Source organism: Adiantum capillus-veneris, chromosome 5 (genome assembly GCF_014529385.1).
Source record: "Adiantum capillus-veneris isolate H3 chromosome 5, ASM1452938v2, whole genome shotgun sequence".
NCBI classification, from domain to species: Eukaryota; Viridiplantae; Streptophyta; class Polypodiopsida; order Polypodiales; family Pteridaceae; genus Adiantum; species Adiantum capillus-veneris.
This window is the reverse complement of record NC_140935.1, coordinates 124,976,716-124,991,349: the sequence shown is the minus strand read 5'-3', so window position 1 is coordinate 124,991,349 and position 14,634 is coordinate 124,976,716. Positions and strand designations below refer to the sequence as shown.

Below are 14,634 nucleotides of genomic sequence, written 5' to 3'. Positions count from 1 at the left end.
CAGAAGTCAAAGCTTTGAAAGTGGAGCTCAAGCATGAGAAGCTACACCATCAAGTCCTAATGGATAGAATGCTTGCAACTAACTCACAAAGAGAACAACAAATCAAAGAGCTTCAAGAGAAGCTGGAAAAATATAAAGCGAAACTCATTGCGCAAGTGGATATGCACACTAAAGAAATGGAAGCTAAAGTGATTGAATTGGGTGCTCTCCATGCGAAGGCAATTATACCAATCTCCCAAAGCTACCATATAGAGTTTGAAAGCACTAACATTCCCCCAATGGACTTACCAAGTACATCATCTAGGAAATGAATGCAAGAGCTCAAAGAAGAGAAAGAGTCAATTGATGCTAGAGATGAGCTCAAGAAATGGATAGAAGATATGCCTGAAGGTTCTCACAAAGAATACATGTTGTATGCGCTCAAAGTGCTAGAATTAGTAGCTCTACTCATGCTCAACCCAGGCAAGCATGCAAAGAACTATAAACATGAAATGGTGGATTTACCATTGATGAAGTAAGAGGCACTACTCTGGAAGAGGAATCTACTCTCAGCTCCAAAAACGAATGCCAAAGGACATTATTCCGGTAATAATTGAGCATGTGTTGCTCATCCTAGAGAGCCATCCACTTTGGAGGAAGAAATGGTTTGAGAAGAGGCCCTTGGATGAGACAACATACAAGAATGCTCCCCAACATTTAAGGATTGACCCAACATAGTGCTTGATACCAAGAAGGCAATCTTGGGAGACGATCTGTAGGAGGCGATCTGTAAACTATCCAATGATTGCAAACCTTTCTCACAACCATAAACCCACAGAGGCATATATGGTACATACGCTCAAAGTTGTAATCACAATGAGGTATGTCCCATACCTAACCTACTAGATGACATGCAAGATCTTCAAATTGATTCTCAGATGCATCAAGTCATGTGAAGATATCGACAAGCTGTGAACATCCATGGGAGGTGTTCCTATAGGGAACATATGGCATCAGTTGAAACATGGAGACAGAAGCCACCTCAAAGAATATCATCATGGGATTTTTGCATGGCTGACGTTCCTACCTTCACACTACATGCAAACTTTTGAAGAAGCTTTTATGATGGAGTTTTTTGAGATGGATTCCACCATCTTTTATGATGGGGTTTTTTGAAGATGGATTCCACCATCTTCAACCGACGATCAACCAGCTCACTAAAGATCTATAGGCAAGGCATGTAACATACAAGAGTACATTATTCAATAGCCCATTCAAAGATTTGTCAATTAAAGCCAACATCATAGCTCAAGCAACAAAGTTTAACAAGATCACAAAGACACTAAAAAAGGGGAGTTTGATTATTGAAGAGCATCCACAACTTGCATGAGGACACACAACGGGTAGGAAGAGGGGATTCTTTGGCTGATGCAGTTGGCGGGTGCCTCCTTGTTGGTCACACCTTGTTGAAGCCCATTTTTGATGTACTTTATCCTCTTTTTTTTTGAAAAGCCCTATAATTGAGTCCATGCAATTTTGATCCAAAAGCTATACACTCTAAGGTGTATTATTTGATTATAAGCCCAAAGCCATGTGAGTTAGTCATTGGCCATTTTGAAAAGCCCTAGGTATAAAGGTCAAGAGCTTTAGTCTAAACATAACCTTGTAAAATTATCCTTGAGTTTTTTGAAGAGCTTTGTGTATGTACGTTCAAGCGGCTACTCAGGTGCAACTTGTAACTCACTTTTTGCTTGATTTGATAATCCAAATTCCATTCCAAGAAGTGTATTTTGTTCCTTGTCTCTTGCTCTTTCAATTAAGTATAAGCAATTCAAGTTTTGTTGTGGTTTGCGGCTATGTGTCTGTGAATCTTATCTACTAATTTGAGTGCCAAAATCACTCATTTTTGACATTTTGACCATAGGAGAGTGATATTAGACCTTGGGGAAACCTGTTTATGCTATTTTATTGCACTTGTTTTTACTTGTACAATGATGGATCATAGTTTTGATACCTTGTCAGATGGTCACCAGGCCTTATATGTGTCCGTAGACCTAATAAGTTTGATGGTTAGCTTGTTGGGTTGATATGAGTGTGTTTTTTTGTGAGCTTTCAATTTAGAGCTTTTCATTTGAATTTAGAGCTTTTGGCATGAAATTTAGAGCTTTCCTATTTCTGAGCTTGTTTGGACTTTCCTTTCTCCATTTTTATTGAAACATGGTTACTTCTTGAAAAGAAATTAATAAAATATCTAAGTTTCTTCTTGTGTCTAATGTAAATCTTACTCTTAAGAATACTCAAAAGGTTTCTTGGTAAGCTCTAAGTGTTTTTAAAGTTAAAAGGTCCTTTGAGATTTTACTTGTATGGAATTTGCTTCATATGAAACACACACAAAAAACAATCTCTTTCATTTGCGACCTCTTTGCTTCTTTACTATTCAGGTGTCACAATATTTTTATGTGGCCTACTTATTAATTGACATCACTCCAAAAGGAGAGCATGGGGGATTCCCTAGCAAGACTAGGGAGATGTCACCTTTGTGCAACCAAAATTGTCTTTTTGACCCCTATATACAAGACCCCCCTAAATTATACAATCTATTGTTTTTGCCTTTTAAAACCCTCCTATTGTATACTCATGTGATACCATACGGTAACCCTTAGCTAATAGCCCAAGAAGGAAAGTCTTCCAAGAAATATTTTTACAGGTTATGGATATCTATATTCATAGAAACTAGCTTTTAAGAGGGAGTGAGGGCATGTGATCGTCATAGAATGGGCCATTCCTGAAGACTTGTTTACTTATGAAAAAACCTTTGGACGGTGTGGTTGTGCTTTGCTAGAGTAGGGGCCATTCATTTGTAGATTACTTGAGTAAAATTATTCCCGTTGCTTGTTTGTATGATGTACTTGTCACTATGAATTTGGAAAACTTTTGCTTATAGTAGTAATTAAGAGTGAGGACAAAGGGAAGGGGGGATACAACAACCAATGTGGAAGGCAAGGTAGCCCTTGAGGGTTTCCAAGGGAGTTCTTTTGTGGTAAACAAATGCCTCTCAAATGGTTATCCATATCATGAATATTCCTCTCCAAGGGATCTAAGAAGCTTGTGTCTTAGTTGTGTTTTACATGAATGATTAAGATGGCACATTTTCAGAGAAAGTTATGAATTTACAAACCTTGCTAAGACCGATCATTAGGAGTACCTATATGAGATCACTTATTAAAAAATTTAGCCTATGAAAACGAGATATTATGGGTGGTAGTTGCATGTGCCTAAGAGAGCTAATAAAATGAGATGATACCCAAGTTTATATCCTAGTGTCCCACTGGTAATTTGAAGAGGAAATTTTTCACACCGTATAGTTCCATGAACGGATGAATGAGAGAACATTAATGAGGAGTTGGCATGTCATGGTGCAAATCTAGGGTTAATGGGGTGCAAATAACAGTGAAGCAGGTTGCTGTGTGTGGATAGGAAGAGGTATTTTTCCTTTTAGATTCTCGAGGCATAAGGATGCACTAGTTTATTCATCTATTCCAAAATCGGCGTGAGGATGGACTAAATTATTTATTTATTCCAAAATCCCCCCTCAATTGAATGCTAAGAGAATACTTTATTGTGCTTGTGCCTATTTGGGTGTTGGTTGTGCTTTGTGTTTTTTGTGATTGAAAGCGCAATCCATGCATAAAAGAAAATAGGTTACTTGCTTACATTTAAGGACAACATTGACGTCATCATCGAGTGTCAAATACAAGTTGAGGAAGCAGAATGAGTTGTTGTTGAGGCTTCATTTGGAACTTTTGCTTCATCTCAAATGCACATGACTTGATAACTTGCGAGGGTTGAGATCAAGCCACTTCATCAACATCACTTCCCCCCTTTCAACCTTGATATGAGCCTGCATAATTAACTACAAGACTGTGCAAGAATAAGGATAGAAAAGGATAAGGGAAACCAGCAATGATCATTTCATCATCGTCATAAGCCAAGAAGCATGGTCAATTGCCATCAGGTTAAAATTGTGCTTGAGTGAAAGAGCAGCACCATCATTGAATGGATCTTCATGCCGTGGATATTGAGTCCCAGAAGTGTGGCATGAGGTTGGGTTCTGAGTATGAGAGGTTGACAATAATATATGCAGAAGTGGACACTCTCATAGCATTCGAGAACATCTAGCTGAGAAATTCATAGTGTCGTATTTAGGCCCAATTTTGGCTCGTGAATGTGCTCACCAATATTCAGTTCCAATAAAGTATCCCGAATCCTATGCATTTCGAGATGGAAACCATCAAGGCCATCATCTAAGACTGGAGACGAAAATTAAAAAGGTCATCATATTTTGAGTAAGAATTTCCACTACTGATTACTAAGGTTTGTTGCAACAATGCAGGAGTTGCATCATCTCCATGGTTGCCTTTGGAAACTTTCAAAAGATCAGCTATCATCACACTTGTTGAAAGGGTCAGCAGAGAATAAATTTCACTGAAAAATTGCTTAGGACATGTTGCAAAATCAATTTGCTAAGGCACTTGGGTAGCCAGAACAAGGGTTGAGGCATAATCATCAATACCTACAGCACAAAAGGAACTGAAGCAAGAAAGCGGTGAGGGACCAAAATATAGTACTTTTCGACCTGAATACACTTCAACCGAGTAATATTTGACTTGAATACATTGTAGGCATTGGAGGAGGCACGTCTCCAAAAAGAATCTGTTCTTTGTTCAATTGTTTAGTTGCTACTACCACTTGTATTGGGGCTTGTTCTTTAGCCAAGAAACTACAGGTAGAGATGTGATAGGTGTGGTTAGCCTGAGAAGGGCTTCTATATCTTTGAATTCAGATGAGGAAAGAGAGGATGGATTGTCGATCTCTCCATGGGCGAGCTTGGGGGGTGATTGCCTAAAGTATTTGAGAGGAGCCTCACGTGTATTGACAAGTTGCTTGTCATGGAAACTTCATCTGAATCATCACAGTAGGGTGCATGATTTCCTCGTTGCCAAGAGAGGTTACAAACATTTGGAGCATTGCATGCTGGGCTGGCAACGTCGAGTGGGGCTTGGAAGATTGCTTCATAAAATGTTTTGTGGCTACAATAAGTCAGAGATGCATCCGCTTGAGATTCATTGCCCTTCAAAACTTCAAGTGGTAGAAATGTGCCACCAAGATTGTTAAGCAGAGGATGGTTGCAGCATGAAAGGACATGCAGTAGCGCCAGAATGGCTATTATTTCATCAAATAAAAGCACTCCCATTTTTACAAATTAAACTATATTTTTAGCAATTTGTATTATTTTCTTACAAAATCTAAACGAAAATTCCTCTTTGCTCCACTCTTGAGTGACTTTCTTGAATTTCCAAATGGCTCAAGGCTCCCACCCCATGTGAATTGATTCCATCTTGTGATAAGATACTTTGTTAAGTGTTTTTCATATCTTGATCTCACTGGTCGTCTGTGCGCTCACATATAATAATGTGATCATGAATGTGTGTGTGTGTGTGTGTGTGTGTGAGAGAGAGAGAGAGAGAGAGAGAGAGAGAGAGAGACAGAGAGAGAGAGAGTAATATATCATATCACACTATAATATAAAGAAACATTATTCCAAAGAGAGAGAGAGAGACATTCCATCGCCATTACATATCGACCAGAGCATCGCCGCAAAAAAGAGAGAGAGAGAGAGAGAGAGAGAGAGAGAGAGAGAGAGAGAGAGAGAGAGTTCTTGAATTTCTGCCTCCGATTATCCACGCCTCCAATTTCTAGTTTAAAAATACCATCTTCCTCAATAGATTCTATGTTCTGAGGTTTTATGTAACATTGTGCACATACATCATATATTGACTCGCTCAAGTTACTTTGTAGCTACTCCTTGAATATTATTTCCCCCCAATCGAAAAAAAAACTCGCGTGGCACCTCAGGAACCCTTTCACCCTGGTCCCATCCCCTCTGACGTGAGACCTGTTCTAGCTGTGGGGATAGCGCAAGAGGATATGGGGGTTGTTGCCAAGGCCTTACATAGGCAACCTTCAAACATGAGAGGCACAACACTATGCAAGTAGTCATGGAAAGGTTGGCATGCATTACCACTTGCAGTACTCCATTTGGCATGCTTCACCAAATGGAAGGAGCAAGAGGGTGAGAAATGATTGTGGTGACACACAATTACAAATTAAATTTTTTATCATCCAAATATTACATTGCCTTTGATGTGGTGGTTTTCTCGATCCTCATATGATGCCATCTCTCCATTGTATATGTATAGAATGATGGCAAGGTTAAGCTCAACTTGTATAGTACTTGCAGTGCACATAATGCATAGTGAGAAGTTGATCATTTCTTGTGTGATCATTAGTAATATCTGAGCATGGAAAACATTCCAAACATGGCAGGGTCTACAGCAGTTAGAATCTATGGGGGTTTTCTACAAATGGGAACAAGGTCTTCTATCCCAATACGGCCATCCATGCTTTCATTTGACGGAATGGCATTGTGTGAGCTATTCATGATGGAAAAAAATACATGATGAGAGACTTGGAGTTGTTGAAATAAGTGTGTCCTTAGTCGTGTTGTGGTTAACATGGATGAAAAGTGTCGTATGCTTCTAAAATAAAAAAAAGTTCTTGATAAGATCCATGTTTGTGATTACATCTTTTAGAGTGTGAAAGTGCAAAATATAACCAACAAGATCAAAGCCAAAAACATGTGGGTTGTTTTTGTAGGTTTGTATTTATGTCAAATTTTCTATGGCATTTATTGTTTTGTTGGATGCTTGCAAGTATTTTATTGGATGTTCAATGTCTACCTCATGGCTATGATTCACCCAAGATTGGTTGTGATATGCAAACATTACAGTATGAAGTAAAAACATTATAACCATGCGCCAGACTCCATGGCATTGGCTCTCATTCTCCTAAGATGGTTCATTGCTAGCACTCCATGAGCTACCTCTCCTCCACTTCAGTAGTAGCTACTCCAGCCTAATCTATCAGAGAAAGGTCCTTGGATGGTAATGAGGAAGGTAGAACCACTCAGATGATAATATGTCAATTTTCTAAGCAAGCTATGGATAAACATTTATGTTTGAGAAACATTTTGCATTATGCAATGCATTACATCTAACAGTGGCTTAATCTAGATTAGTGAAGCAATTAGGAATTTCAATTTGAACTTTTAAATAAATAGCTATAAAATAATGTCAAAGGATTGTACATTTGGAAGCATTGTCCTGTCAATAAGCCTATTGAGCACAATCTTAAAGAAGCTCTAAATTTGTGCCAAAAGCTTTAAATTAAAAGCTTGCAAAATTATTATCCCCGATTGATAGGTTTGCTCGCTAGGTTCACTTCTCGAGGTTAACAACATTAAAGAGTCTTTGTGCCCCATCTGAATCACCTCCCTGAGTATTGACATAATATGTTAGTGCGAGCTAGCTATGCTATAGGACGTCCAATGACCCGCTAACGTCCACATAGATTTATCTTAATCACTCACTATAAAATGATTTATTGCACCATCACCACTTGATAAATAGATTACAAACTTTACTTAAGTTTTGGAGTTGGCGGACTTCTTTCACACATTGAATATAAGCATGTAGTTATAGAATAGTCATTCCAAAGAAACTGGTTAGCAATCATACTAGTATTTTAGACAAAGGTGATAGCAATCATTTATACATCATGATCTTTCTTTTCTTTATCGTAAATAAAAAGACTATTAAGTTTGTTGTTGAGCATATATATAATTACAGGTTCTCATGCACATGCATGTATAAGGGAGATTATCACCTACTTTTATATAGTCTAATAATGTTATAAGCTTTCAAGATCATGTAACATACTCAAATTTTTTAAGGCCGTTACTTTAGTTCCAAATTTAATCACACTAGCACATGGATACACAAAGAATGCATGTTGTAGCATCCATATTTTCATGTCAACATAGTAAAATGGATTGTTTAGGGAACCACATACACTGTAATACTCTATAGGCTTAGCGAATGGAATGGTTGTTTTGAAGAACAAGAAAGTTGCTATAAGGATGATTGTCGGAATGTCAATTGATACTAGCCAGACTAAGATTGAATTTGTAAACCAAAAACTAGCTATAGCTAGAGCCATTGTAGTCAATTGTAAACGAGATCGCACTAAACCATATCTTCCTCACAAAGAAAAACCCCTAATAACAAGTAATCATTGGTAGGTTAGATATGTCTATCTTTGATGCAACATCAATAATACGGTGTGAGGCAGTCATGCACTTATCTTCCCACATTAAATAGTGAATGTTCTAACAATCTCATTTTTGTGGATGGTGGCAGGTACCGTATCTCACCTTCATCAAATTCTAGCCTTGAACCTATGTAGTGAGGCATTTATTGATTGTATCTAGATATGGAATGTGGTTTTGAAATAATTTGATCTTTTTTCGAGTACCAAACGTTCTATATTCCTCTTTATGTCTTGTTTTTCAATTCAAATTGTTCAAGTACTTTAACACATTGCCATTTGCAATTGTTATGCAAGCCTTAATATTAAATTAAAAAATACTAATCTAGAAGTCTAAATTTGAGTAAGGTTCAATATGAAAGAAATTCAAACATAAACACAGTTGCACACAAATCAAAAGAAAACAAAAACTTGCCCTTTTAAAATTAAGTTAACTTAGTGAAATTAGTTTAGATTTTAAGCATTTTAAATTTTTAAAATGTTAATTGTCTTGTGTTATTTTTTGCTTACATTAAAGTTTGGTCAAATTATTCTTGTTTAAATTTATGTTTTAAACTTATTTAATAATTTAATCAATATAAATTTAGAGTTTAACTTATGATTTGAGTATAATTTTAGGATTTAGCATTTGATTTAGGTTTAGATTATAGGGTTTAATTTATGCTTAGCTTTATGTTTAGATTTGAGTTTTAAGTTTAAGTTTGTGTTTAGGTTTAAGTATAGTTTTCAAGTTTAAATTTAGATTTAGTTTGAAAATTTCATTTTTTGTTTACATTAAAGTAAACGAATGTAAGTTTAAGTTTCGGTTTAAATTTTAGTAGATATGATTTAAGTTTACTTTTTGTTTGCGTTTAAGTTGTAGATTTAAATTTAGAATTTGGATGGAAATTATCTTTGTCTTTATCATTAGCTCAAGTAGTTTTTGAATTTGGTAGTTTGTGTTTTCAATTTTTGTTTTTGATTGTACGTTTAGGTTAGGAAATGTGAAGTGGTTAAAGTTAAATTTAAATTTCAAGTTTTCATCTACGATTTAAGTTATCAATTTTGCACTTTTGATTATGTTTTAAGTTTTCAGTTTGTGTATACGCTTACAAGTTAGGTTTACATCATTTTAATTTAGTTCCAAGTTGTAGGTTTAGATTTATGGTTTGCATTCTAAGCTTTAGGTTTATGGTTTAAGTTAGGTTTATGCTTTTCATTTTTCAATTCTGTTTAAGTTTATGGTTTAAAGTTCATTTTTTAATTCCAATTTTTGTTTAAGTTTATGGTTTAAATCTAGGTTCAGAATGTAGATTTAGTTCTAAGTTTGCAATTTAGATTGTAGGTTTACTTTTAAGTTCACGGTTTTTTGCTTTTTAGTTTAAGTTAAGTTTAAGATTAAGTTTAGAGTTATGATTTGCAGTTTTAATTTAGAGTTACAATGGAAAATTGTAGGCTGTTATTGCACCTCTACTCCATTGTGATCTTCACCTTGACTGTTGTAGCTTAAAAGTATGTAGTATGGCATATCACATCTTCTCCTAGCTTTTTTTTTAGTTGATAATTGAGAGACTCCTTAAACTATTGTAAAAAGTGATAATGATTGCAGATTTTTTGTACTCTCTTGCCTTTAACAAGCTAATGATTGGGAGAATCCAACTATTGTAGCAAATGATTCTCTAGCTTAAGCACGTCCCCCATCTCTTGTAAGGTTTTGTGTATTGCAAAGTAGCCCTTTACAGCCATCTCCTCATCAATTGAAAATAATTGATTGAAATGCACTCATCAAACATGGAAAATGATCAACACCTAACCACAGTCCTAATGTACCGCGTTAATATGGGTGCTAATGTGACGACTATTAAAGCCCAACCCTCAGTGTGTTGGCCTCCCAACTAATTGACCTCTTTTTTAGGAGGGGGTCTACGGACCCAAATCTTTGTTGATCATGGACTGTCTATTCCAATTGGAGTAAAAATACGGATTGAGCAAGGTTTGATGTCATGACGTACCGATCATGAAGCAAACGAATACCAATACGCTAGCACACACATTTTGTTCTGCAAGGAAAAAGGTAGCATTATATTAAGTACTTCTGACACCGCAATCCTAGTTCACATTGAGTTCACTTCATGTTTACACCAAGTTCACATTTAGTTTACACCACCAAAGTGCAATGCACATACCTTGTAGAGTTCACATATAGTTCAGATGCAAGTTCACAATGAGTTTACGTTTGCTCAACTTTATAATTACATCAAGTTCACATTTGAGATCTACGATTGTGACCTTTATCGACACACGATGCGAATTTTCAACCATAGATTCTCTTTTAAATTGAGGTGTCATTTAATGACGAGGGTTAGCTCCCCTCCCTCGACCCTTGAGGGCCAAGAAAGGACCCTTACCATCCTTTCCTCTAACATGTGCTCATAGCCTTCACAGGTCACCCACATTACTTTCTTACACTCTAAGAACATCCATGCCATGTTTTAATGTTTTATTGTGGGTAACACAAAAGCTTGTGCATATGAACATCTATACCTATAACAATTGCTCATGTGCACATTTTGGCCCCACTTAGAACTCATACATAAGATCGGACATTCCATCACGAACACGATGTGATATGCTAGCAAGAATGCTCATGCTGCTACAAAAAAGATCAGCCATACCATGCTTGAGAAATGCTCGAAGGTTTGGAACACGTAAGTCCAAATGGAACCAAAACTTGAAACTTGCAAGGTTTGTCAAAGGGCATTTCACAAGAAGATTTAGAAATTTTCTCATGTAGGAAAACAAAGTCTTTTCATACAATGAATAACATCATGAGCCTTTGCTCAAGAGGCACCGCATACCTAGCAAGGTATGCGATGCCTCCCTCACAGAAGCTCATGATGTTGAGGTAAGTCACAATGTGAATTATTGTGAGAATTTGTCCAAAACTTCTCGTGTTTGTTTAGGTTTACTTTTTACTTTTTTGGGCTAGAGCCGACAAGGAAAGGAACTTCTACTTACCTACACACAGGCAAGCAAAAACCATGTTTCCTTTGCGAATTGTCGACAAGGGAAAAAGCACCCCCACCCGCTAAGTGGCACGTCAATGCTGGATGAAAGCAAGTTTCCCCCTTAGGGAAGTAGAAAGTCTTTACATGCCCCTTGTGATGGAGATAATGAGGCATGAGCTTCTGTGCTAATTAGCTCGTGTACAAGGTTTAGTTCCATGTTGAGCATGGCCAGTACATTTCTTGACCGCAAGTAGGCCATAGGAGCACCCACTCCATGTTTAAGGAACGTTTGGATAGGCCACCATCAAAAAAAGTCATAGAGGCGACAAATAGCACACTATCGTATGCTTTTAATGGCATTGCCAAGGGCATGTGCTAGTGCAATAATTTTGGATTTGATGGACATTGTGCCACCAAATATCGCTATATTTTTTTATATTCATTTCCTTGAGATCAAAAATCATGCTCATTCTTTTTCTAATCTAGGAGTGCCTCATCCTGTGGAGGTCTTGCTCCATGTGCAAATCTTGTCCCATTCTCACTTCATTTTTCCTTTTACCCCAAACCGAAAAAGACCTAGGTTTACTTTGAAGCCATTAGGAGAGCCATATAGTAATGTATACATGGCTTTATCTGAAAAAAAAAAAAAAAAACATCTGTAGGTTTCCCAAGCGAGTAAAAAATACTTGCTAGAGTGCCAAAACATTGACCTAGAAAATACTAGTTGACAAAATTGAAATGGCACCTATCATTTCCTTGAACATAAATATATCTAAGCTATTTGCTCGTGTGGGCGACAGTCAATAGGGAAAAATAGGCAGGCAATGTCAACAAAAACTGATCCATCCTGATCAAAGTCTTCTTCCTGTAAAAGTCCTGATTTTTTCAAATACTAATGATTACCTGCAGGCTTTGCAAGTTAATTACATACCACCGCATTAGCCCACAAGATTGTGACCTAGCAACTGAAGTGTGTGGGTGCAAAGAGACCCACCCCACATCTCCACTTTCACAAACTCAAAAAAGAAAAGGCTAGTCACAATGTGAAACCAGGTGAGAAGTTAACTTAATACAAGAGAATGTAAAACTGACACTTGCCTTTATGCAGAAAAAGGTCTTGACGGCAATAAAAGGGCAACCTGACAATATGGCAAATGATAGCTCACAATCACACCGCGTTAGCATTGCTAGCAGCAACCTTCACTTAAGACCGAAGTGTATAGCATAGTTATCTAAGGATGTCCATTGACAAGTGCTGAGAAAAGGTGGATAGAATAGATGAGTACGATACAAGCTAGTACCTAAGACTTCCCAGAGACTAAGGTGATCATGCCTATACACAAAATCTGTTCAGAATGTACAATAATTTCCTAGCCTTTTGTCTTGGGAAGCTGCAAACCCCAAGGCAAACATGTGTAGCACAATGGCATTCCCGAGACTAACTCAGCATATGACAAAAGATATGATGAAATAGACATGGCAAAATTTGTGTTACCATGCATTTTGGCCTTTTCCTCTCAGCGCTTCAGTCTTTTTGGAGCAAGACTTGAATAGTCTTGAAGATTTACCTGAAGATCTTCATCATATTCAATGCCCAGCTCTTCCTGTACCATCAGTTTAAAAGTAAGACAGGACCCAAAAACTTAACCACATGAGCCCACAAGCATTAAGACGACAGGTAGCTACATCTGATCAATACAAACCTTGAATTCCTTCAAGTCCCTGGGTAATGACTCTGTAATAAGATCCCACAGCTCTTTGAACATCTTCTTCCGTTTTCTCCACTCGCTCATCTTTGTACTAAAGGCTCCCTGCACCTTTTCCCGTTCTTCAGCACTCACCAAAATGACTCCCTGCTTCAAAGTTTCCAGCTTGGACTCAGCATTCTCCATCTGAGAGCAACATCAAGCCAAAAAATTGTCTCAAAACCTGTCTTGAAGATGCAAGGGGGGGCTGAGCTACATAGCATAAATATGATGTTATGTTGATCAATGCTTGAATCCCCTCAAATCCTTTTGAAAGCTCTTCTATATGCCCAACCATATTAAAACATCGGAGCAGATACAACAAAATTTGCATTTTACAAAACTAAGCTGCACGTAAATCAAAAGTCTTGAAGAAAGCAAGCACAGAAAAGAATTACGTCAAGCCTCAGCTTCTGCTCTTTCGCTCTGATTTGCTCCAAAGTCAGATTTGACTCCAGCATCCGGAGCTCTGCAAAAGGGTGACTGGATGAGGATGTAACCAAAAGCTTGCTGAAGAAAGGGGCAGAAGGGGCAATACATAACTCCCAGATGTATCACCTGCCTCAAGGCTGGAGAGAGCCACCTTCTCAGATTCATGTTCTTTACGCAGCTTTTCATTGTTTTCATTCAACTCCTGTAGCTCTTGTGGACTCGGGATTTCAAATTGGTCTTGCCTGGCAAGGTAGATCTTCTGCTTGCCATATTCTTTTGCAGAAACCTGTCCGGAATCTGCCAACGAATCTAGCACCTTTTGAACTGCTGCTTTCTTGATGCCATACTTTTGTAGAGCATCAGCTACATTTTGTACGTTGAGGGGACGGTTTTGCTGAGAAGTTGGCAGGATAATATCAAAGTAGGAAAGGAGACATGATTCCAATTGACATCAGTCTAAAAACATTCTTTCCATTTTCCGTGTGTGTGTGTGTGTGTGTGTGTGTGTGTGTGTGTGTGTGGCCCTCGTGCGTGCACATGTGCACGTATGTGAACATAAGGAGGGAGTACCTCATTCATGTAATTCAGGACGATGCCTGTCAAAAGAAAAACAAAGACGAAGAAGAACATATAAGCACGCACGAGCTAAGCAAAAACACTCCCTCGAAAGAGCGACTCGACCAGAATGACTTACCTTCTGCACTGTCGGATTTAGCGGGCATACTGATGACGCGCAGGAACGTCGAGAAGAATGACAGTGCAATTCGCTGAATGCAAGGACGGGAAAGGGAACAAGGGAAAACGTACCCTGGAAGCGGGTGGAGATGGCGGCAACCTGTTTAAAATTTGTGGTGGGAATAGTAGAGAGTCTCGCACTTCACACTAAAAACCAACTAGGGAAGATGACAAGATGACCATAACTCTGATATTGTACCATCATAAAAGAAATACAAACAATCATATAAAGTACGAGTAATGCTAGTTGCCTTCGGCGACCACTCTCTCTCTCTTTTTCGCTCTCCTTCATCTCACTTGGCGTTTAGCCTTCATCTCGTAGAGAGAGACACGTGTAAAGGGCTATGTGCTCCGCCATATTATGTTAGTAGATAATTAAAACATCGGGAGAGATGAGAGACTTTGTTATTGTTACAAAAATTGTTAACAAGTAATTCCATCACAAAATTGTCATTGACCACAAGATTCCTACGATGTGAATTACTTTGAGAAGCTATCTATTCTTGATTTCTACAAACAAAAAGATATTA

The 14,634-nt window shown here is 37.8% G+C and overlaps 1 protein-coding gene across 1 annotated transcript; it reads right to left on the bottom strand.

Annotated features, from left to right (window-relative positions):
• Positions 1–12,448: 12,448 nt before the first annotated feature.
• AHP2 (Tat-binding protein 1(Tbp-1)-interacting protein (TBPIP)) lies at positions 12,449–14,268 on the bottom strand. The gene is made up of 6 exons (XM_086511748.1): positions 14,064–14,268; positions 13,940–13,965; positions 13,496–13,763; positions 13,336–13,406; positions 12,896–13,084; positions 12,449–12,796 (listed from the first exon to the last, which is right to left on the bottom strand). Exons 1-6 carry the CDS (start codon positions 14,089–14,091, stop codon positions 12,710–12,712), a joined length of 669 nt encoding a protein of 222 aa, XP_086367874.1. The 5' UTR covers positions 14,092–14,268; the 3' UTR covers positions 12,449–12,709.
• Positions 14,269–14,634: the final 366 nt, after the last annotated feature.